General features: G+C 35.9%; 1 protein-coding gene across 1 annotated transcript in view; it reads left to right on the top strand.

The window, feature by feature from the left end:
• The first annotated feature begins 4574 nt into the window (after positions 1-4574).
• The window catches only part of LOC149772646 (uncharacterized), a 130463-nt gene continuing 108216 nt past the window's right edge, over positions 4575-26821 (top strand). Inside the window, exons 1-6 of the mRNA XM_089947527.1 lie at positions 4575-5068; positions 5636-5767; positions 7778-8031; positions 20406-20610; positions 21859-21980; positions 25743-25932. Of these exons, the coding sequence (XP_089803653.1) occupies positions 4669-5068; positions 5636-5767; positions 7778-8031; positions 20406-20610; positions 21859-21980; positions 25743-25932 (1303 nt within the window). The 5' untranslated portion in view covers positions 4575-4668. The remainder of the gene's footprint in view (positions 5069-5635; positions 5768-7777; positions 8032-20405; positions 20611-21858; positions 21981-25742; positions 25933-26821) is intronic.

Raw genomic sequence — 26821 nt, 5'->3', positions numbered from 1 at the left:
ATGTGAACTGGGCTTAGTCATTGTAAATGGAACATACAAAGAGGTAACGCATATACACTGGACTGAAAAGCATATGGAAAGGATCAATGGGACACAAATGAACAAGATATAAGCTAGAGCTTTTAACATTTTCAAATCAGTGTGACATGTTGTAATATATCTCTAATAAAAATCAGTGTGACATGTTGTAATATATCTCCAATAAAAATCAGTGTGATATGTTGTAATATATTTCCGATACAAATCAGTGTGACATGTTGTAATATATCTTCGATACAAAAATCAGTGTTACATGTAGTAATATATCTCCGATAAAAATCAGTAGGCGTAATACTGAGTAATTTTAATGTTGTGTCTGGTACAATGTTGTGTCTTGATGCAGGTAAAGTTATATTTGATGCCGGTTGAGATATTCCTTGACTTTTATCATTGTGATGTCATTGTCTCTGTACTTATTTATGTGTGTTCTGCTCCTGTTATTTTTTTATATCCGATTCTGAAAATATCCTTTAGTTTAATTTCTTCAAATCTGCATGCATGCTTATAACAATATTTGAAATAACCGCCTTCATTTAACGCATTTATGTTATTTTCTTTATCTTACCTTAGATAGAGCTTTGTACAGTACCGTACAAAGTTGAACTTTGATAATTCAGTAGATTTTCGTGTAGCTATGCTATGTATCCTTTTACCTGTGTCAAAATATAAAAGTTTTACTTAAGAATTTAATTTTATGTCTGAACACGTTTTACACCCATGTAGAGTACGATCTAGTAGTTAAAAATGCTAGATTTAAGAATGATAAATCAAGTCATAGTAAAACGAACAGATAAACCCTGTCCAAACGCAAACAAATGCCATGAATGCTTAACTTTTCTGATAATCAATAAGGTTTTGCAAACCTCAGCTTTATCATTGGAGAAATAGCATAGATTTAACCTCGGACGAATATCCAGTGAAACATAACAGCTGATACAGCAACAACAAAATATAAAAAATTGCTTACTTTGCATCATTACGATGTTATGATGTAAATATGACTACCATCAAATATCGAAGTTAGGGAAATCGCAAAGTTAATTGCTGTATTGTCCTTTACTTAACGATCGATTGTCTGATAGCACATGAACTTTATCGGACAAAAATTTAAAAACTGTATCAAGTGCTGCCATCTGATCTCTGTCCTCGTGGGTTCGAGTCTCGGGCTTGGCCAATGTGGGTTTGTGGGAAAGCTTGCCAGTAGCTTCCTGTGGGTCGGTAGTATTTACTAGAGTTTAACCGGGTACTTCTTCCACCAGTTAAAATGACCGCCATGTATAGCTTATCCAGCTGAGAATTGGCGCAAGCACTAAAACAAACATAACACTTCACAGAGAGAGGTAAAATTGAAGCTTATGTTGCTAAAATGTTTTAATTGTTTTTCTAATAAATATAAATAGCATCCCTTTTACCTGCAGATAAAAGTCGACTGAAGAATGAAAATACACAAAAAAAACCAAAACATTACACAGTTTACTTTGCACAGATAAGCTTTTATCTCAGCGTCGCATACAACATGATATTGAACACAGCTATTGAATTTTACAATTGGGTCATCCTGCAGCATGGATATTGAATAAGTTACGGAGCTAATTATTCCCGTTTACTATCTAAGTGCACGTGGGTAACTAACTGGTAAAATTGTTACCCAATAAAATACATGCACCACTGCAACCGTTACTGTGCAAGTTGTATGACCTAAGATAGTTATATTTCTGTTTTGAGAGTAAGTAATAAATGCATATTGCTGCAAAGACGAATGTGAAACTTTCACCAACCAAATTTATTAACCGAGTCAATAAAACTGGTTTATGGTGGCTCGCATTCATATATAACAGACGAACAAAACAAATGCCGCCAAGTACTTCACCATTTTATTCAAAAGTACTTAATGACACTGGTATTAATTTTAAATTGAAAAGGATTTACGAGATAAAAATCATTTCGTTAATCGATCAAGCACAATGTTAGCAGAAAAGAAAACTTATCATACAAAGCTTTGCATTTGGTAGAGATTAGCTTGACAACATATTCAGGTGGTATGGGCTTGACAACGGCCGATTAGGCATTGCAGAAATAGCTACCAATGCAGTTATTACTTTGGCTTTCCATGAATTTCATACACTTCTTTTGCAAACGTTTTCAAGAGAACATATATAACAAAGTTTTAAAATATGATGCATTAACAACATCTTCCGTTCACAAGTTTAATTGTATCGAGTAAGCGATACTCGAAGCAAGAAGTTTAATATATTGATCCACGAGTGTTAAAAGTACAAGATAGAGAAGAATGTAGTCGGAAAGAAAATGAACAATAAAGAAAGCCAGGGTATAGAGATCATAAAAAAAAAACGTTTATGGAGGAACTGAAACAATTAAAGGAAAACTTTATTTTTGAGACGCTTGCCGCAAACAGAAAGCATGTAAGCGTTAAAAAAAAGGATACAAACTGAACAGAAAAGTTTTAACTGTTGGAGCCTGTACCTGAGGCTTTTGCCACAACTGTTGATTGCTTATTTTCCCACAATAAATATTTTGTGGATAAAACAGAAAACATAAACTGCGCTGTTTTCGAAAAAGTAAATGATATATATTTTTGTTGAAACGTTCAGTTTCGGACTAATCATCACTTCGAAAAGTACACTCACTGAGTTTTTCGTAATAAACACATTAAATGGTTCATGCTAACCTGTTTATTACCGTTGCCATTTCACCCCCTACTGTACACAGTAACCTGTACATATCCACATATTGGTGGATAATTGCTAAACAAAAACCCAAAGAAACCTTAACACATGGGATGGTTTACATAAATGTCTCATAAAGTATGTGAAAGATGATTTTGCTCATTTAATTTTGTCGATGCGATGCCAAGCTCATATTCTAAAGTCTTTTACATTGTTTGGATGCTGGTTGTTGGCCTCAATTGTCGCATATCATTTAGATGTAGCAAAGTCAACACTTCATGCACTGAGCTACAGCATTTTGCCATGATATGCGATATTTTCGTAGATAGCCCACTGCGTTGAGAAAAAAGATATGATGGAGTAAAATTCAGTAACAACAAAATTATAGGTAAACTGTTTGCTTAAGCATGTCACAATTTTTGGGATATTTTGTAGTTGGTCAGGTCAGTCAGTTCTACTACACTTATAAAACGGAGGGTGATCATTGTATGTATGCCGTTTTACGAGAATAAGTAGATGACAACGTAGAAAGGGACACTGTACTCAGCATATGGGAAGGAGGGATGGCGGTCAAAGGTCACATTTATCTAGGTAATATGGAGTCTTCCTTGTTACCTTAACTCAAGATCTACACTGACTGAAAGGGGAGGAGGAGTTACATGAGTAACGTATTTCACAAGGATGAGTGACTGACAACGAAGGTTTCGAATCCTGAATGCATGGCTGTGCTGGGAATGGAGCAAACAATAACATGCGTGAATATATGCGATGAGTTCCATCTCTCTTCATTTGTATGCTCCATCATGATTTTTGAAGGGACTATGGTGCATTCTTTGTACGTCCTTTTCCCCACATTTAGTTAGTTCTTGCGTTAAGGTCAGTTCTAAGGCACTGTGGTGGGGGACCCTTATTCTAAAATCTATTTATAGCCTTTTCGAGCTAAAACGTTGTAAAATATTGTATCGTGAAATTCAACAGTTTTATGTTTATCCTTCAAATAACATAGCTTGTTACACTATGCCTCTAAATGTAAGATAAATGCAAACATGTTAAAGTGATGGTGTAATTAAGTTTGAAACCTTAGAAGAAAAAAAATGCAACTTTCCTGGATTTGTGAGTACTCTGTTCAAAACAAACTTCATTTTAAAATGCTACATGTATGAATGTATGTTTTATATTCATCCTCATATATATATATATATATATATATATATATATATATATATATATATATATATATATATATATATATATATATATATATATATATTTGAGGATAACCGTTGCATGATCCAATTTAATTTTGGCTAAGGTCTCGGACCAAAGAAAGATAGTTTTGTTATGCTCATATTTTTAAACAATATTTTGATACACTCTGTCTGTTCCTTTGTCTGTCTCTCCTTTACCAGATCTCCTCCTAAAGCGCTGTGTGTAATTTCACGAGACGTTGTAGCTATGCTCCCCTGCAGTTCCCATCTGCAAGAGATGTGTCACTCTTGGCTTCCGCTCCTATGGTCTCTCGGGAGATGTCAGATGATAAAAATTACAATCATAATGACATTTTTAGATGTTTTGCAACCAAGCTTGATATATTAAATCATAATGTGAAGACCATCATATATGTGATGGATTTTGCGTTATGACTGTGGGTTACTGTCAGGAGTGTTGGCACTAGGCATGGGGTGTTGGGGTTGGAATAGGCACTAGAAATCGATGGATTTGCGACGGTGAGCCATTGCAGTTACTCTAGTTTCGTGCTTGCAATATCTCCCAAACCTAGATATTTTTTAAATCTGTCTGCGATAGCTGAAATTATTAAAACTCACTTCGTCCTCATTTCAGATATTACTTGCACGTTGGTACAAACAGTAGAGAACTTCAAAATCTCTTCAGTCTGAAGCCAAAAACAGAATGAAGATTCTATACTTATGACGTATCCAGGATGTTGTCAAGACAAATAAATCCCACAGAACTGTCGTTGTTGTTCTTGCTCTTCGTTACCCACTGGGAATGGACTTCGCCAACGACTACAACCGAGATAAATAGCCCAACCACAGAAGAGTTCACAATTATTCCACCTACGAACTCCACCCTATACTCAGGCACTTTTGCTCCGACGACTGATGCTGCTACAGCGAGCCCTTCCTCTTCCATGTTAACGCAGTCTGAACAAATAACAGTAACTTCAACAAAAACCAATGCAATTACTACTACCCCAGCTAGTCTGACATCATCACGATCTCCCGCCAACTGCAATGATCTTAACTGTTCCAGCGGAGGAAGTTGCTTTTTGAACGCATCCACTAATAATGCAGAATGCAACTGTAGCCAATGGTATTCAGGTAGCTAAAGATTCTCTTTCTGAAATGCACCCTTCATTACAATAGTTCTGATTGTTTTGCATGTTTTGAGTACCAGTAAAAGAAACAAATGAACGATAAAAAGGGGAGAAACGACATTGCTTGAGTATGAACGTTTGAAATTCGTTTTGGCTTTTACGAATTTAAAGGCTGACTTTGGTGTTTACGTGGTTCGATGAATAGAAACCAAGTCTAAATGGGGAAAGGTTTAGAAACATTTAATAAATCTAGATGATGAAAGATCTTGAACTTTGATAATGTTCATTGTTTAGCGAATAGTTTGTGTGTATGCGTGTATGTGTGCACGAGCAAAGAAAGAAAATATTTCATGTGGAAAATTCATGTAGTTTAGATTAACTAGCTAAGTGATTGTAAGAACAAACAATAATATTAAACTCAGCCATCTTTTCTGCAAACATTTCTCAAAAACCCGACACAAGTTAAAATTGCGAAACAAATGGACAATGCGAAAATGTGCCTACAAATTGTCTGAATAGTTTCCTGTTCTAAAAGTAAGAAATGGCCGTGTTATCTTACATCTTATTACAGGTACTTACTGTGAACTGGGTCCCTGCGATGCTAATCCAGGTCCGTGTCCATCAAACATTTCATGTCACGTGGTAAGTGACGCTCCATACTGCCAATGTCGCGGCGACTTCAAAGGCCTAAGCTGTACTGAAGGTGAGCGATTTATGTCATAAAACTGCATAGCAGGTGAATTTTATAAATGTCATATGAATGGTGTGGGGTGTGGGGAGGATTTTATAAATGCCATAAGAATGGTGTGGGGTGTGGGGAGGATTTTATAAATGTCATAAGAATGGTGTGGGGTGTGGAGCAGAATTTTATAAATGTCATAAGAATGGTGTGGGGTGTGGGGCAGAATTTTATAAATGTCAAAAGAATAGTGTGTTTTGTGGGTATGTGGGGTGTGGGGATGGCTTTGTTGCTTGCCAAGGGTCGTAGATCCGCTTCTTTGCATATCAGCCCTTTGCATATATGGCTGGTAGGGAGTGTTTGTTTTCTTTTTGTGTTTTTGTCTATTTCTTTTTTATTGTTCCTCTTTTTTATTCTTCTTTTTTTTATTCGTTTGTTTTGTTTTACGACGGGGGGGGGGGGGGGGGATAGTATCCGCGTTTCCGACTGTTAGTCCGCAATCCGTCGGTTATACTTTATACCGCTCTATAAGGTTCAAGGATGATACCATGTATGCTTGGGCCTCATCACAATGAGACGTGTCGCGCATTACATTGGGGATGGAGTGCCATCTTCAAGGTCATTGGTACTGCACGATATTTCAATTTTTTCGTAACACGTTCCCTTCCACTCTATAACTTTTAATTTATTTTAGATTAAAGGATGAAACCAGATATTTATACATCGTCATTAGAAGGTATATCACATATCATATGGGTGGTGGTGTTTGTCTTCAAGTCAAGATCATGTCACAACATTTTACATTTACATTACACGTTTCATTCCGCTTTTTAACTTTCAACCTGACAAAGAAAACACGTTCTGTACTTGAACATCATCACTAGATGGTGCGCCATATACCAAAATGAAGTCAATTCTAGAAGGCAATTTTCTCGGATCAATATTTTACGTATTGATTATACTTTCCTTTCCGCTCTGTATCTTTAAAAGCGTTTGAGATTAAGGGATAACGCTTGGTAGATTTGTACAGCATCACCAGAAGGCGTAGAAGATGTCATATTGGGAGTCCTATAAAGGTCAATATCACATATCAATCTTTGCTTCTATCGCACTTTTCCACACTGTAACTTTATAACTGTTCGAGAGTAAGGGTTGCAATTTGGTATACACACATGCCATCATCAGCACTTCAATTGTATATCACACTGTGGTTCTTCATGGGCAAATGTCATGGTTATATGTGTTGAATTTGTCTCTTAAACTTTCCTTTCCACTCTATAAGTACAGTCATTTGTGATGAAAGGACAGAAATTGCATATAACTATGTATTAATTTATAAAATATGTGTCGACTACCGCATTGACGGTCTTGTCTTCGAGATGAAGGTAATAGGCCAGTAATGTAGATTTCAGTTGCATTTGCCCTGTTTCTTCTAACTCAACATCTTTTTAACATACATGGATGAAGCTTGTCGCTCGACGTCTTGCATTGCATGTTTAAGGTCTTATACTCTATATCAGAAGGTAAACTCGTACCATTGGTTAGCACCATGATAGAACAGGATACCAGTGTTAACTTCCATGGTGCCCAATTTAATAATAATAATAATAATAATAATAACAAATCAAACTCAACATGCAATTGTCTGAGGACCCCGCGATAATTATTGCCAGATATTTTCTTCTATAGATACGTGAAATAATCTGATTGGACCAGTTTCTTCCAGGAGCATCCTATCAGATAGCCGAGGGTTCGATACTGTTTCGGCCACTCCAAGCCATAATCGCAAAATAAGCGGTTTTGAAAAAACATCGGAGTTTGTTAACTTTGCTGTTTCTGGTAGCTACATTATACCGAATATCGATGAAGAAAGATTTGGACCGAGTTCTCTTGGCTAGCGAAGATATATTGATGGAAAAATTTCCATCGTAATCACAAGCTTGTACCTCCTCTCCCCATGTTTATTAATATATTTTTACATCTGTTCATTTTCTCCGTCATTCCTACATACCCTTATTCATATTTTCATTTCAGTGGACATCCCTGTTACCTGCCAAGATAATCCCATTAAAAAATATCTTGATTTAAAAGCAGCCGGTAATACACCGATATCGATCGTCTGCTTACCGACGCAGAATACCAATAGTGTAGACTTTTGCTACAATCCCGGAGAAGGAATCGTATACACCCTGAGGAATGAATCTAGTTTCTTGCAAATATTGCGTCAAGGAAACAACGACTGCCTTGTTGTCACTAACGTCAGTTTAGTAGAACACACATTCTATACAGTAAGTATATAGTGGTTCGTTTTATTGTGTAACTGTCTGAGAGAGAGAGAGAGAGAGAGAGAGAGAGATTTTTCTAAAGTTAAAAAGACTTATCTAATGTTAGTGGCACATACACAAATAATAGGTTACATCGTGCTGAGGCAGCAAGGTAAAATATTTCGCCCAAATACAAGGAGAAGCGACCGATCCTGCCTGGATTCGAACCCGTGCCCTTTTGAACTCTTGCCTGGCGCGCCAACTATTGAGTTTCAGCGGCTCCTTCCTACAGTGAAGAAAAAATATCATCATGATCATCATAAAAATAAATAGAAGTAGGAAGAACAACTTGCATCAAGGACGTATACAGTATACGCAATATTGAGAAGCTAAATGGTTATATACGTCCTATAGAAGGTGTAATGCGAATGGTTATGACATATAATGCAACATATAACATATGATTTCTTTCCCTCCCAGGAACATTAATACGATTAGGGACTTAGAAATACGAATCGGACCATTTTCTATCAAATTTCAACAGTTTATAGTTTTTGTCACGTCACAAACAACTTGCCGTTAATCGTCGTTTCTCCAAAAAATATTAGAGACTCAATGTTTGAGACACTTAATAAAAGGGTGCCATTATGTGACCCCCATTATGTGATTTTTTTTGTGTGGCCGCTTTAAGGCGGAGCTTGTGATCTGATAGCATCCCTCGTCTGTTTGCCTGTACTTTATTTTATCAAGCTAACTTTTTTTTAGTTCTACACCATCTACCGTTACAAAATTTCCGAAGGCCTTGCACTTGGAATAAAGAAGCTAAAATTCTTCATTTTGGGGTCAAGGGTCAACAGTTTCCAAATCAAAATCACTGCGATTTAAAGAGTAAAAATGGTTTCTGTACAATAACGTTAATTTTACGTCACGGACTTTGACCTAACTTTGTTGATGACCTTCCCTCAATGTTGAAGGCATCCTTATAATGGTGGGGGTGGGGTGTTAAGGTCAAATGGCATCATCATGGAAAGTAGAAAAGGAAAGTAATGGTTTCAACACAGTACGTTTAGTTTAAGACTGCATACCTTTAGCAAAGGTCAAAATCATTTTGCCACGTTGGTCAGTAACCTCCAGATTCATCCATGCCCTTTTTACGCCAACATAAGGGATTAATTAATACGAGGCGGACGTATACTGTTCCGATGACGGTACTTTGGTATTACTTACGTTCCTGTGTTGTTTCATTTAATAAATTTAATGTTTAACATAAATATTCAGGCAGAATGTTTTTAAAAAAATATCCAAATATGTCGATAAGTTACTGTAACCTACCAGTTGCTAACATAATGCAATCTTCATGGAAATCGATCCTATAAGGTTAGAAAGAAGAATACAAATTTGTTTGATTTTCTTTAGCTTGATATTCTTTTAAGTTGTTTGTTGTAAAGTTACTTATGTTTCATTCGATCATCTGAAATAAATGAAAATAAAATGCCCCTTATATTTTGATTGTACGGTTGGAAAGTCACCTTTCTCGCAATCTCGCTTCTAACTACTGGATAAATTAAAAATAAAAAAGAAGCATTGTCATTGACTGGTTTTGAACTTTAAGAATGTGTAAATTACAATTTTAATCAGTCTTTCCTCTCTAATCATATCGTCCGTTTTTGTACAGTTTCATCAAATTCAAGACTGATAATAAATCTCAACAACCACCATTGACATGTATATCATTGTATCGCCATAAAGCCACAATAAAGTTGTATTTCGCTCTACAATAATACAGCTCTTCTTAAAGCACAATGCTTTTGATGTAGATAAATAAATATGATCTACAAAAATGTTTCTCATGAAAATATTTTGTTTCCATTGTAATTCTGTTTAGTTAAAGCAGTGATTCTTGCAGATCAAGAATTGGCAACAGATTAGTTATTTTAAGCACAGAAAGTCTACGAAAATTCAATCAGATTAACTGCACTAACACTTAAGCTACCCCCTCCCCCCAACAAAAACAACAAGCATAAATTTTGAGATAAACTGTGTGCTTCTGACCTATTCTGCAATAAGAGTGTTTCATGCCACAAACTAAAAACACAAAATTGTATACATTTTATGATGTTTTTGTAGTGGGCTAAAGGCAATTTTTCAGCACATGATACATGGCGGCCAGTATAGTGGAGGAAGAACCCGGTAAAACTTCCGGAAGTACCACCAACCCACTGGTAGGGCCGACAAGAGGGTGGGAGCAACCGGGGATATATCCCCGGGTCCCGGGCCCTTAAGGGGTCCCGGGCCGAACAACACTTTTTAATTTTATAAAATACAAATTTTGTTTGAATAAGAACTGGGAGAGGCCCGGGTGTTTCTTACCCAAAAGCCCGTGATAACACTCTACGGCCCTGCCCACTGGAAGCTAATGGCAAGCTTTCTTACACACCCGCATAGACACAATCCGAGACTTAAACCCACGTTGACAGAAGTGAGATGGCAGTGATCGGTAACGGTGAGAGCTTTCGACTACTCAGCATGATAGGACTAATCACTATTTTGTATTGTCTATGAGAAAAACAATGACGACAGAGGGCACCCATGTTGGGCCGCAAAGATTGTTCGGACTGCAGCGCATGTAATGATACTTTCTGTTACATACCCATTTAATCTTATATGGTTGATCTGGAGCTCAAGGGATTTTGTTGTTGTTGATGTAGGATTTAACGCCATTTTTCAGCACAATACATGGCGACCAGTATTACTGGCGGAAGAAGAACCCTGGGAAACACAGGGAAGAATCACCGACCCACGAGAAGCTACTGGCAAGCTTTCTCACGTACCCACGTTAGCCGAGCCTGAGACTCGAACCCACGCAGACAGAGGTGAGATGGCAGTGATCCGGAACGGTGATCTCAAAAGGAAAGATCATTTAGCGAATGCAATTCGCACAGCCAGACTAGAACATTTTAGGTGCTTTTATTGGCGTCTGTCCGTCAACGTGTTTCGATTTGCTTTGTATTAGAGGCATACTCTGTAGCTAAAGAGATTTGGAAAGCGCTAAAAGGGATATATGTAATAAATACAAGAGCGTATGCAAAAACTGCATTAATTTTTGTTCGGAGTCGGGGAAAGAACTCGTTTGACATGGTGTTTGAATGTCTTCGTCTGACGGCTTCAAAGTATTCCAACGCCATACCAAACTCGTTATTTCCACCGACTCGGAATGAAACACGTATGTAGCTCTGTGTGTTTGTCAACATCCAAAGTCATAAAACCGTTGCTTATGGATAAATGCTGTTGTTGTTTTGGGTTTAACGCCATTTTTCCATGCGTGAGAGACTTTAAATTGTGGCCACTAAAACGAGTGGAGACCGTTCTGGTGGCCTACTTGGTTAGAGCATCCGCCTCGGATGCAGGAAGTCGCGGGTTCAAACCCTGGCCGAGTTATAACAAATACTTATAAAAATGGTACTAATAACTGTCTCGCTAGGCGCTCAGCATTGAGAGGTTAGTGTTAGGACTGGTCAACTTGGTGTCAGGATAATGTGACTGGGTGGGACATAATGTCACATGTCTGCAGCATGATGCCCTAGTGCTAGACATCACTATAAACTGTCACACTGCAGACATCGTAGCGATATGACTGAAAAGTTCTTTAAGCTACGTTAAAAATCCAGTCTCTCTCTTTCTCTCTCTCTCTCTCTCTCTCTCTCTCTCTCTCTCTCTCTCTCTCTCTCACACACACACACACACACACACAACTGGTGGAGGTAGAACCATCTACCCAAGCTACTGACAAGCATTATCACATGAAAACATCGGCCGAGTCCGAGACTCAAACCCAAGCAAACAGATGTGAAATGGCAGTGACTGGTAAAGAAAAGCGCTTTAAACCACTAGATCATCCGGTGCACGACTAAAGGTAAACACTTAAATGACTCAGATGAAAGGAAATAAGTTGCCACCGTGGTACAAAATCAAAGTTATACATGTTCTTTGTATTCTTGTAGACTGCGTGATTGTCAAACTTGGATCAGTTTTCTAAAATGACAAATATAAAATGATAATACAAAATTTAAGGACCGCATCATCACGGATTGTAATGGTCAACATTTAATTATTTGTTTATATACATTTCGTGTGATTATACCACTATCATCATTGTTTTAATATGAATAATCAGAGAAGTCAACCATTAACCCTCTCCGCGATTCCTGGTTCCATCATTTATATCGTTGACAGAGCGCACCATTCTGCACCATTGCCTATTACGTAAGCATCTGTGCTATCTAGCGATTTACCGTACAATTTGTTTCTTTATATATATATATATATATATATATATATATATATATATATATATATATATATATATATAGTCTCTACGCAAATCAGCTGGTTATATCATTCAGTGGATAAAGGCTAGGAAAAACTTAAAATTTCTATGATTTCTTTGGTCGGCACTTGTATAAAATCAGACTTCACTTTGAGATTAAATTGGGTTACTGTGTGCTTCAGTCGCGATTGAAACAGCAATTGCAACTCGAGGAACTATCTTTGCTTTCTATTTAGAGGGTAATGGCTTGGTTTTCTTTTTCTTTACAATAATACATATTGCTTTATGAACCTCAAATTGTTCGTGTCCTGATATTACCTCATCCACGTTAGATTTATACAGCACACAGATTTTCAAACTTTGATCATGTACTTATGATTCAGATCTTGCTCAAAAAGATTCTCCTGAACATTGTATTAGTCATTTTGCTCCGTAGTCACCAACTGTCATGGTACAAAAATGAGCCAATGCTTAAAACTCTAAAATTAAAGGGAACCGTGGTGGCTCATTGGATAGCATGCTGGACTCACGCCTGGAAGGGTGCGGGTTCGAATCCTACCATCGGGACCATCCTGGGTCAGCTACCGTGGTGTGTCAATTGCATCGGCACTAAATAACCAACCTGGTGTTGTTCTCGCCGTGAAGCACCAAACCAAAATAATGAGATAAAAGCAAATGGAAAATCCTAAAATGTATGAGATGTTTACCTCTGTGGTGAAATATAGTCTTCTGCGTTTGTTTTTTCAACCACTTTGAGCTGTATGCTTCTACTGTCAGTAACAATCTTTTGATTCTTGTAAGCGGTCTAGACTTTGGACTGTTGAAAATGACTTTAGGGGTTTATAGTCACCAACCAGCGTAAATGTATGACCAAAATGATAACGATGGTAGTGATCACAACTTCAATCTATTGCGAGTGCATCATGTTGCATCTGTGAATACCGTTTTTCTACTTCTTTGCGTACTCTACCGACGTATAGCCCATTCCATTTTGAGTTAACAGGCTGGCAGGACATGCATCTGTAGTTATTTGTTTTCCTTATTTGGAACGAAACAATATCTTTGCTAAATCTTTTTTGATTTTTTTAACGCTTTTATGTGTCTGTTAGTCCGTTCCATAGTAGTTTATGTTTGATTAAGGCATGAAGTCGTTCATTGATACGGAATAATCGTCCCATGTAGTTTGTCATGCTGGGAAAACTGTGTACTTCTGACATGTTCGATGGAATATTGGCACTTTTTAATTGCTTCCACTTTTTTGGGATCTGGGAAAATCCAACTTTGCTGAAAATATATCCAAAAACATGAATTTTGTTTTGTTGAATTCACTTTTATTTTTTAGTGCAAACTTTCTTTCTTTATGCAAGTGATAGAAGATTCAGTCTTTTTGCCATGTTCTTCCTGAGTGAGACAGAGTACTAGAATGTCATCACTGTTATTTCTTGCCCATAGTTGTCCTTCCAGTGTTTTGAAATATCTCTGTAGTAGTATGTTAAAAAGCGGTTCTGAACACTTATAAACAGGTTTATTTTACATTTTTGACAATGTGTTAGCTCCTTCTCATGTTTTAGGCGGTTTCGAGCTTACAACGATGTTAAAAAAAGAGCTCTTTACAGTTTCAGCATAGCGTAGTTAAAGCCACCGGTTAATTAAATGTTAGTGGTGTGCAGGAGTTCGAGAAGACGTTCTCTGGTGATGCAGCACATGTCGTGTTTCATGACAGTCCCCATCATAGCTGATGTAAAGCGTGCCGTGATCGTAAAAGTCTTTGTGTTGCTGATCTGTAAGCAAGACCCTGTCGGCCCGCGTCCTACCACTTTGGTTATCGTTAATTCCACTTGTGGCTTTCAATGATGGCGTTGGTGAAGTCCCTAGTACGGGGTCCATGATGTCTCTCTATGCATCAATATTGCGATAATGTTAACAATCGTTTGAAGTCCTCTGTTCCCATTCAATATTCACAACTCTGCCTAGCGAGTTCTGAATCATAGCTTATTCTAACGAAGCCATGATCAGATAATTCTTGTCGCTGCTCTCGCACTAACAAAATTGGCCTGCGCATTATGCAAACTGCTTTTGTCGCGACGAGTTGTAAAGTTACTGATTTAACGGAGACGACCATTGGCGAGACTGAACTGGCTACGGTTACGGGCTACTGCCCTTTTGGTGATATCGATTCCATTCTTTCTCGGTGGCAAAATTGTCTCGCTAACGCTGTCGTGCCTATGGAGATCATTGTCTAAGCTTAGATTAGGACGCTATATGGAACAATTATTGGACGGTAAAATTGCAGGCAATGATATTTGCATCGACGACGTTATCATGGGTTTTTGATATTCTCCTGACGGATACATTGTGACGGACATTACAGTTTAATTTCAGGAATGCAAACATATGTTCAGATTTTGTGGTTAGACAATTTCGTGAATACAGGGGTCAGCTGAATATGGATCAGGCGTCGTAGTGCCGACACTGAGCACAGGCTCCACCATAAAAAATCACAAAGAGTTGTTCAGTCTGGTTGCACCTGGCATTCATGTAAAGAGACAAACAATTATATACTCCTGACATTTCAATACATTTTAATAATTATAACTTCTCCTTGAGAGAAGCTAAAGAAGATAAAACTTTACAAAAAATTCATACGTGTTCGTATTTTATGCGCAGAGGATTTCATGACCGCTGAACCAAGGACGGATAAATAAGCTCCCATAACGATTTCTATATTTGGATGGTATCACTATTTATCGGTCTAGTTGAAGTCGTGGAGAATGCAGTTATGACTGGTATACTGTGAATAGCGCGCCACAATTTAAAACTACAATCAGCTACCATTTACCACAATCGACCTTGAAAATACCACAATCTACCACAACTGACCGTAAAATACTATATTTATGTGTATGTGTGTTTTAGAGGCAAGCGGTTCAAAATGGATGCATAATAATCAGTATATTCAAAATGCACTGTAACATAAGTAATCAGGATATTATTGAAATTTGAAATAAAATCAATAAAATTAAAAATCTGAACACTTCTCCTAACATATATTGAATTTGTTTGTTGCTATTTCTGCAGGTGAAATACTCAACCGAAAAGAAGCACTCACAGACGCACAATCAACACATGTTTTTTCATCACCTGGGCAAAAGCCCTGGTTTCTTCTGTACATTGGATATCTCATGTCTAAAACTACAATATTTAACGTACTCAAGCTTGTATAGTAGCTACAATGTACTCAGTTGTTTCATTTCCCTCAAAAGCTTTTGATGCAGCATGAAATAGACAGTCACCTTAGCCAGTTGTTTCTATAGATTATCCAGACAAGTCGGTAACAAACACTTTCAGAAACGTAACTGCTCGATGTCCCGAAGGTTCGTAAGTCCGAACTATTTTGGTATTTTTTCCCAAACATTTAAGTTCAACGTTACATTGTTCCAAAGGTTCGCAAGTCGAGGAAAATAGGGATCAACAGACCGAAGGTTCATAATGTGAAAGAATCAAAGGAAAAGTTCCAAATTTGTACACGTTCGACGGTTAATTAATCAGAACAGTTTTGACAACAAGGGTGTCCATTCATCCGATGGGTAATTTATCCGAAAATATTTAAAACTGGGCTCAGATGTCCAACGATGCTTTGATCCGTATAGTTTAAAAATGGGTTAATTGGTTCGAACATTCAGTATTTCGAATATATTGTTACTGGTCCAGACTAACACACCTAGGGACCACATAACTATTGGGGCCCTTCTTCTGGATCAATGAATCTTCGGAATATTGAACCACTTTCTTTAGAACCACTTCACCTTCAGATTAATACACCTTAGGACCACTGAACCGCTGAGGCATTGAAACACTCTTCCAGCTTGATGACCCTCCAAATCAATGAACCTTTGAACTATCCAAATGTAAACTTTCAGAAAGCGCGTGGCTGTGAAATCAACAGTGCGAGTGATTGGTGTATTGCTTTCGAAATGAGGTTTCTGAAACGCGAATAGAAAAGGATTCTTTCTCATGACAGCTGAGCGTAGTTGACTCAGTCGCGATTGTCGAAGATTCTGGTCGAATGTGGTAAATCGTGTTGATTGTGGCATTTTCATGGCGGATTGTGGTAGGTCGAGTCAGATTGTCGCTAAATCGTGCTGCATATGTGAATAAAAGTCTGGCATGATTAAAACTAATATATCACTGACTAAGACAGTCTGTACAAAGTCGGCGGTCCGTCATTTGGAGCGAAACATAAAAATGGAGATTTATAACTTATTCTTGCCAGATATAGATGGTCGACAACTGGCCTGTTTATTTCATATATTTCATTTGTCCTAAAATCAAAATACATCATACCATTATACGATATTAGACACAGCTATAGTAGAAGTCACATGGGTATGCGTATTTACTCATTTTAAATTAAAGATAAGTTGTTCTTTTAAACTTTGTTGTTGTTGTTCTGGGGTTTAACGCCATTTTTCTGCACAAGATAGGCACTATATGGCGGCCAGTATAACTGGTGGAGAAAAAACACTGAAAAACGACGATAAGAACCATCGACCCACGAGAAGCTACTGACAAGTTTTCTCACGCATGCACATCAGCCAAGTCTGAGATTAGAACCCACGCAGAAAGAGATGAGATGGCAGTGATCCGGAACTGTGAGCGTTTTAGACCAATTGACCACTTGCCCCCCACCCCCATTATAAAATTTAACACTAATTTTCTTTAACCAAAGTCTATTCAATCCTGATTATTGCAAAAAATGCTCTGCACCTTAACTTCCAGACGAAAATTCTCTATCGCTATGGATTTTTACAGTGGTGGTCATGTACTCAACTTGAGTCAAAATAAGAGAACGTCTAGTGGAATCGTCACAACTGAGGGTAGTACGAATTTATTCATCAATATGCGTTGCTTTCATTGTGACATGACAGCACACGACATTAACTCCAGATTGTACTGGATCACACCTTTAGGTTCATTTCGTCCAAAAATGTCTACGTACTTTAACATTGATTTTGCCGTAAGCACCTCTCGGGGCGACTAAATCATGACTTTCCAAAGGAATATGTATGTATACGAATCCAAATGAAGTGAATACTTGCCACTAAAGGAATGTAGAAGCAAATTCTAAAAATATACACCCATTACTGAATTAGTTGGTGTTGAATGCCTACATGACCCATGTGACTTGTACTATTATTGGATACAACTATGGTAAAAATCATAGAGGTCATGTGTGTGTTCAGTTAGTCCCACGATGTAAGGCGTATAACATCTTATTTATATTTTGTTAATAATAAGGATTGACTCGACCTAGGTTAAACAAAATTAGCTATAATTTAAAAAAAAAAACAATTTTATAAAATTTAAAATGAATAAATGCGCATGTAGAACCGTGTGACTCTATAATCGGATATAAAATGGGTATCTAGGCAGAGTAATATTTTAGTCGTACAATGTAAATCGTCCACCCTGATATTATGTTGTTTGGGTCAAGATAAAAAACATATCAGTGTGAATATCCTACATTGTAGGACTACAGGTAATACTTCTCTCAAATTAACAAAGTGCTCATTTGGAACTTGAGTAACCAGCATTTGTCTATGAGTATGTATATTGTACAGGTTTCTGTAACATTCGTTATACTTCGGAACCTTCGGCTGTACTTTTATGCCATTGTTAACATCCTCTGGAAGGGATTAGATGAACATTTTATTATATTGCTTGTGTAATTGTTTTAAAACTATTTAAGGCTGCAAGAACTTGAATCCATCTATTGAAAATAAATTGCACTCTGGCTTAAATGTTCTCAGCGTGCTTTGTGCATGTTTTAGGATTTGTGTTTCTTTTATACACTGTTATGCAAATATGTGACATGTAATGTATTAAGCAATGTTATTGTATTGAACCATTGTTTAATAAAATAATTTAAAAATAACAAGTTAATGACTGGATACTAATTAGGGCCTGCAGGTCAAGGTCACAAAGCATGGTTTTAATATATGTGACCTTTATCTGAAGATCAAAATGTTTGCCTTGTTACAGAATGACATTTCTTAGCTCAGAAGTGTTTAAATAATCCAACATGTTATTTAGGGAATATAACCAAATAAAAAACTAACCAAACCTTCATTTCTCCAATGTCAGAGTGGCAAATGGAGTGACATGCAGATTGCATTTGTATACCTTCATAACTGTTCATGTGAAGTATGACGAGAATGAATCAAGAGGTTAAGGACATATAAACAAATGAAAACCTGAAAATAAAATGCTGAAAAACTGTTTGCATCGCCAAGACCACCATCAGCAAAAATTGTTATTGCTACGTCTTTCATCCCACAATGTATCCCAAAACATTAAAATATGTGATTTTTGGAGCACATTGTGTAGGACGTGTACAGTATTTAAAGAATGAACGGTCTCTGATGCAAAAAACGTTATTCCTTTTTCTTTGTGATATGGTTCTTGTTCTGTCATGCATTGTATCAATTTTTACCAAATTTAGCCAATAACACCCTGTCGTAAAGAGCATTCAATTTATGATGTGGAACCATCCTCAAATTTGGCTCTGTTACAACAAGTTATAAATGCCATTTATTAACTACTTTTCAAAAGGTAATAACTGACGACCTTTTACTTTTACCTGGATGAAACTTGTAACACGCTATTACCAATATTGCCAGTAGCGTGTGCCAGACGGCCATTTTCTAGTGTTCCGAATGACGGGTGGCAGTCCATGATCTAGGTTGGTTTTAAATGCGTTTTAGGTTAGGAATGCTCAGTCGAGCTGCAGAAAGTTTTGTGCAAAAAAAAAAAAAAAAAGAATCATCCTTTTACATTCACCTTGGCCCCTGACTTAATGGGCTTAAAATCTGCTGGAATCTGCACCAACAAAGTGTGCAAGTATGTATGCACGTCCTATGCACATACTGTATATACTTGTTTACTAGTCGAGTCGAACTCCAAGCAACGTATATAATGCGTTAGCAGATCATGGTCTATGTTGTTTGTTCTTCTGATTACTCCTAACAGACTGCAGAGACCTAGATCTGCTGGCGCATTCTGCATTGGCAGATCAGGGTCTGTGTTGTTTGCAGATCAGGGTCTGTGCAGTTTTTGTTTGGACTCAACTTATTAGCACATATAAATGGTGATTATATTGAGTAACCAGAAGATGTGGGTGGAGTAAATTACCGATGAGACAAACTACAAGGGATATGTGTTTTAGAAGGCACCTTTTAAAATGGACACAACAGTATACATAAATCCTTGGGCAGCCCCGAGTGGCCGAGTGGTTCAAAGCGCTATCCGTTAGAGATCACTGCCATCTCACCTCTGTCTGGGTGGGTTCGAGTCTCGGATTCAGCCAATGTGGGTATGTGAAAAAGCTTGCCAGTAGCTTCTCATGGGTCAGTGGTTTTTTCGGGTTTTTTCCGGGCTTCTTCCTCCACCATTAATACTGGCTGCCATGTTTAGCCTATTGTGTGCTGAAAAATGGCGATAAACAACAACATAAATTCTTGTTAAGTTTACTTGCGTGCTTGACCTCTGTATCAATGACACCATTTACAAAGGACAACATTGAAAGTTTCACCATTGCCTTTATCAAACTGGTTTCATTTCTATTTCCTAGTTGTTATTTTGTTTTGAAAAGATTAATACAAAGAAAATGTGTTGTACTCAATATAAATTCCATGATTATTATTATTATTATTATTATCATTAGGAATGACTTAAAAATAATATGAAAATAGCACTGTCAATATAACTTGTTCAAAAGTTCTTATTCATTTCATTTCAGTAGATTATGTTTCATTAATCTGCATCTTTTTGCATTTCTATGTGTTTTCTCTCAAGAATACAAAAGCATTGTAAAGAATACTGGAACAAGTCCTCAGTTTCAGATAACAAAGCCCACATACTTACATTTTTGGTTGTTTATTTGAATGTCTAATCATATGATTTTATTATAGCAAAGTTGAAAATTGTACAAAGTCATAACGTTCAAAACTCAAGATTTCAAACTTTGTATTTCCTCCTACATACACACTAAACTGATTCTTCTTCATTTCAGATTACATTGATAGCTACTGAAGAAGATGATGTACTATACAGACCAACAAGAAATGACAAGCTGAATTTGGAGTTGACTTTCAACAATGATCCTATAATTAACTCTTCAGTCTTTGTGTTTAATGTGGATGGAAGGGATAATCTTTTCAACTTGACCGTCCGAATTGTCGATCCAGATAAGCAAAACATTTGGGTGGACATAATTGGTATAGTACTGTATACACTCTCTTATATGCTGAGTTTAATGGCATACAGCATAAACCCAGATCTGCCATTGCATAATTTACCAGAAAAGCAGGGTCTATTTTGATTGTTGTACAAGCATAGTGCTGTATTTACATGCTTGTAAGGAAAGTTGTTCTGCACAAAAGCATTGACCTTATATGCCATTGCATAATCTGCCAGCAAATCAGGATCATTTTTGTTTGTTATACAGAAACTGATAACAAAACTGTATAGTCACCAATCTGACAACACATTATGCAATGGCAGATATGGGTCTGTGCAGTTTAAAGTTTAACTCAACATATTTAAGCATGTATTTGTGGTGATATATTGAAGAACTTGTGTGATCATCTGGTAAAAAACATCTATGAAATAAATAATTAAAAAATTTAATTTAATATTATATTTCACATTAGGGTTATAGTATATTCATATTGTATTATTTAACAAGTTTGATATCTGGTCAATATTATGATTACCCACAGAAATTGTATTTTCATATCACAATGTTCCCACGAGTTTTAAAAAAGTTATACAGTTATTTTTAACCTAGTTTGAAAGACTTAAAAGGACTGCTACTAAGTGGGAAATCCTTTGATCAATAAATCGTTTTGCTTCTGCAAATTTTGTTAGAGTAGGCTTTTTCATATGGAACCTATCAATGTTTTCAATAGATATCTATGAATCTTGATGTGTATTACACCACTCCACTGAAAAAAGGAGTCTTGAAAGTTATAATTGTGGTTTCTTATTAATTTCTCTCACTCTTATGCACATGTGGCAGAGTTGACCCATGATACACCATCTTGTTTCTGAGTACTGTTTCTACCTAGAAATAAGAGAAAAATTGTGTGCCATGTTATGGATTGTAATAATTCTCTCAAAAACAAAATCTCTTTGAAGGCAATAATGTCAAAACACCTTCAAAATTTAAAGTCTGTTTAAATTTGTACCAAAATATTACTATAGAATTAGTGAATTATGTACTTTCTTACCCATTTACTGTTACTGTTGGTAAGGGGATCATGTACCAGGTAAAAGTGAATATTTAAATATAAATTTCATGATTGTTATTATTGTCATTATTATTATTATTATTATTATTATTATTATTATTATTATTAATGACTTAAAATAAAATGAAAATAGCAGTGTCAATATAACTTGTTCAAAAGTTCTTATTTATTTCAGTAGACCATGTTTCATCAATGTTCATCTTGTATTTTTAGGTGTTTTCCCTCAAGAATACAAAAACATTGTAAAGAATATTGGAACAAGTGGTCAGTTTCAGATAACAAAACCGACAACCACAATTCCAGACATTGGTGTGGATATCACTGTACAAATAAAGGTAAGGGAGTATATGAAGGCCATACTATTATGAAGTGCATGTGATTATTTCTTGACACGTGGTGGTTGGGGTAGAGAGAATATGTTGAAAGGATTGGTTACAGCCCTCCCACAGTGGCACCTTACTCATGGAGTTTCATCATTCGAATATGGAGAACTGCCAAATGCACCGTGCATTATTGCAGAGCCATATCACACAGTCACAGTGTAGACATCAATACTTGATGTGGCTGATAGTGGGGTAACAATTCATCAATGTGCCTTGGCATCACACTATTTTATGCAATGACAACATTATTGCATCAATATTTCTACTACTGCAGGAATATCCCAATGCATATTGCATCAAGAGTGTGGCATTGTATTAATATAGTAACACACTGAACCTGTTATATCACAGTATACATGAATTGTAAAGAATGAAAATTGAAGGGTTCTATGTATCTTCAAAAAAAGTAAAAATTTTTACTGCTCTTCTTTTGTGTATTATTTCCTATCTACTAGACATTAGACATCAGACTGGTTTCTTCTAATCTTTAAAGTTCTGATAACCAGTCTCAGTGACAAAATATCAAAATACTTGGATATGGTTATGGAAAATGGTAAACAAATCATTAAATGAGCATTTTAAATTTTGTTTCAAATTCAGGTATCAAAGATAGTTTGTAGATATAATGTAAATATGAACAATATTCTGATTCCATAATGCTTTTCTAAAACCAAAATGGTGGAAGAAATTTAAAATGTAAACCTTGCAACTGTATTTAAGACTCCCATCTGGAAACATTTCATGTTTCAGATATCAGATAATTACAAAAGCGTTATATTGTTAGTAACAAACCTTAATACAGAATATTCATGATATATTCAGGTATTCATATATTCATGATATATGAAGGTATTCATATATTTATGTTATATTAAAGTATTAAAAATATATTTATGGTATATTAAGGTATTCATATATTTGTGGTATATTAAGGTATTCATATATTCGTGGTATGTTAAGGTATTTCATATATTTTGTGGTATATTAAGGTATTCATGTATTCATGGTGTATTCAACTATTCATATATTCATGGTGTATTCAACTATTCATATATTTTGGTATATTCAAGTATTCATATATTTATGGTTTATTCAGGTACTCGTATATTCAATCATTGTATCCTGACTCCAGTATTGCAATATGTGTTGTACTGTATGCTAATATGTCACATATTGAATCGATACTCGGGTGTTGTGAGTTTTATTGTATCATAACCAGGCAGGCAGTATATAATAATCTCAAATGACTAACTGTTGCAAACCTTTTATGCATGCTTAAAAAATGGGTCAGATATCGCACAATAAAGAAGAAGTCTAACCATATTGTTTTTTTTTCATTACGTATTACCATAACCTCATAGCATGGAAATTTCTGTGTATTTCAGTACATGTACCTCAAGTATTACTGTGCAGAAACTTAAGAGGATGATTGTAAATAGAAATAATCAGTGTCACATTTGTCTCTTATTTTTTACATTTGCTACATGTTAGGCAATTTAGTTGCCTTATTATAGCCCTGACTGCATTCCACTAAACATTTGTACTCATTATAAATCAAGTCAAACCATAAACAGCGAAGAACCTGATCCACCATGGCATAATGTGCCTGCAGATCTTGGTCAGTGTTGTTTTTTCTAAAAATTACTCTAAGGAAACTGCACAGACACAAATCTGTTCATACAATTACTCCAAGCAAACTGCACAGACACAAATCTGTTCTAACAATTACTCCAAGCAAACTGCACAGACACATATCTGTTGGTGTATAATGTGACAGCAGATCTTATCATCTAGGTCTGTGCTGTTTTGCATTTGGACTAATAAGTGTGTATAAACAGTATGTTATCATTTATATTTTGTTACATATTATCATAGCTTGGAACTTTCTGTGTTAAAGAGAAGTTATTATATGCTCATTTTTTTCTCTGTTTACATTATCAGAATCGTTCAGTATTTTATGATATTGCACTCATGTGCTACTTCATATTGGACTCACATGTGCCCAGTTGTGTATTAGGAACTACTTTGTAAGCAAATGATGTACAGTCTCGTAGTAGACGCTTTACGTTTTGGCTGATTAAATTTGTTTCTGAATGAACTAAACAAGATGGTTCATGGACTGCCAACTGCTTTGGTACATTCCACGTTAACTCTTTTGATACAATGTTTCTGATTTAGGCTAGCAATAGATGCCAGAAAGGGTCCTTACAAATAACATGTAAGTGACAAGGCATATACTGTCTTCTTTAGCTCTTAATAACAATGGCCAAAAATATACTTACAGTTTTACTTCCTGAATTTCCTCAAAATGTACTTTCTTAGTTCTGCAAATCCGAACTATATGAGCCATGTCATGGGTTCTCAAGCTTGATTACACATTTTGAAATTGTGCTGTAATTTTGACTATATTCCAAGTGCAATTACATCTCCTTACTGTACTCAAAATGAAATTTTTTAAAAATTCCATTGCATAATTTTTATTATTGCAATTGAAAGAGTTCATATTTTTACGGCATTATGATTTCAAACATTCAATGACAGAACAGACTTTCCGGGGTTTTCCCGGGTTCTTCCTCCACCATTAATACTGGCTGCCTTGTATAGTCTATCGTGTGCTTAAAAATGGCGTTAAACCCTACAACAACAACAACAACGACAGAACAGAAATACACTTGCAGATGTCAACATGCTTCTTCCTTGCTGCATCAATCCGATGTATTTCATGTAGAATTGGCACAGATAATATCCAGTTCATAACTACGAAATTTCACAGAATTGACAAAAATACCAAAATATATTCATTCCAGATAAAATGGAAGAGTTGTTGCAATGCACATTCATTCACAATATGACTCCAAATTTCAATTTATCTCTTAAGGTCATGCAGTATTTCCATTTTAAAAAAAACAAGCTCATTCATATTTTCCCATACAAATGCAGTAACCTATAAATATTCTGTTCCAGTTACTTTTATTTTATCTGATAATTTGTCAGTAATCAGTACTTAAGTTCTTTTAAGTATGCAAGTTGTATATGCAATTTGTCATAAATAAAGCAGATTTTTAAATTCAGTTCTTCATGAGAAGTTTGCTGTATGATTGCTGAGTATTGTAGTCAGCAATGCAAGTTTTATTGTTGCTTCACTGTCATGTATCACTGTAATGCGCAATACCTGATGCTTGTAAGTGAAATAATCATTGTCACGTATATCACTTATTTTTTTAATTTTATATTTGCTACATGGTAAGCAGTTTTGCTATCTTATTACATCCATGATAGAATCACAATTTTTTTTATGCATAAAGAACTTATTCTAGTACATAATTATTCAGTGTATATGTTTTTAATGACCGGAAGTCTTAATGACCATGCAGGGTAACTCGTTCCATAGCAATGACTTCAATAGTTTTTTGTATATCATTATTTAAAATAATAAAATGTCAGCTTAAAGAGTTATTTGACTTGTAGATTTGACTGCAATGATATTTTAGTTGCTGATGGAAAATGTTTTGCTCAGCAGAGTTAGTATTGAATAAAATATTGAAATGATTGAGGATGAATACGTTTTTGAAAATATTTGAATTTGATATAGGTATCTGAATGTTAATTGTATTGTTGTACAAAATATTTGTCTGCTTTTGGCACACCTTATGACTTGAAAACTATTTTGTCTTTTTATTTATCTGTCTGTCTACCCATTGATCTGTTCTACAGGTGAATGATTCTGGTGTTCCATCTGCCTCAACAAGAGGGAACTTCACACTAAAATTGGTCAGCCTAGTGTGTTCGGTCAGCAATAATTCTATTTATATTGATACAAATGCTGATCTGTCCAAACCGATTGCTACAATTTCCTGTATGAAAAAGGGACATTTGATCTTGATCTACAGCATTGATCAACCAAGTAAGTAGTGAGTGGCCGAACATATGTTCATCTCATCTGTACTGGTTTTAGATATCAGTTTTACTGTGCTTTTTAGTCTTTAAGCTGGGGATTTTATTAATGAAGCATGAGGTGTTTTAGATATAATTTATTTATTTTTCTATGGTCATGAGTTGTAGGGTTTTAGTGTTATTATCTTGCCAGATATCCATTTTATTGGAATGTTCAAGTTCTTATGCTCTTATACAGTGAGTGCATTGCACCTTCATTTGTTTATCCACCTTTATATAATTAGTAATATGGTGGAAAAATGAGGCTGGTGAAAACTGAAGTTTTCCAATCATACTTATAGAACAGTTGGGACTACAGACTAAATAACAGTTTGTATTTTGACAATGAGGGGGCAATGCATATCTTAAACCAAAATTGCAAGCTTATGAGGTGGCAATGCATATCTCAAACCATTGCAAGCTATTTTTAAGATTGCAGCAATCATCTACAGTCCCAAAAACTGGCAAAATACAACACACTGTTGAGTTTACTCACCAACATGATAACTTGGCGATTTCAAATTATTGCTCTGGTTCTAGGGTCAGTTACTGTACATATATTGGTTCTCCGGGCAATGATATTTACCAAATTAATGAGCTAAATTGTGATGGTTCAACAATGAAAATAGCACCTAATATTGAACTTGAGACTACAATCATCAATAGTTGTTTTGTGTTCTTGAGCTAAAATATATTTTGTGTATATTTAGAGTTCATAAACCAGTCTCCTGATCGCTAAAAAGGGGAAAGTAACCGCCTTTAATGCCCTCATAGTGAATTAAGTCTCTGTTGCAGAAAACCACATTTCAGCTTGCATGCTTTTATTTGATTTCTTTTTAAACAAGCAAAATTCACAAAGC

The sequence above is a fragment of the Sinohyriopsis cumingii genome, unplaced genomic scaffold (assembly GCF_028554795.1).
Source record: "Sinohyriopsis cumingii isolate HCF-2022 unplaced genomic scaffold, ASM2855479v2 utg001311l, whole genome shotgun sequence".
NCBI classification, from domain to species: domain Eukaryota; kingdom Metazoa; phylum Mollusca; class Bivalvia; order Unionida; family Unionidae; genus Sinohyriopsis; species Sinohyriopsis cumingii.
This window is presented reverse-complemented; position numbering and strand designations above follow the sequence as displayed.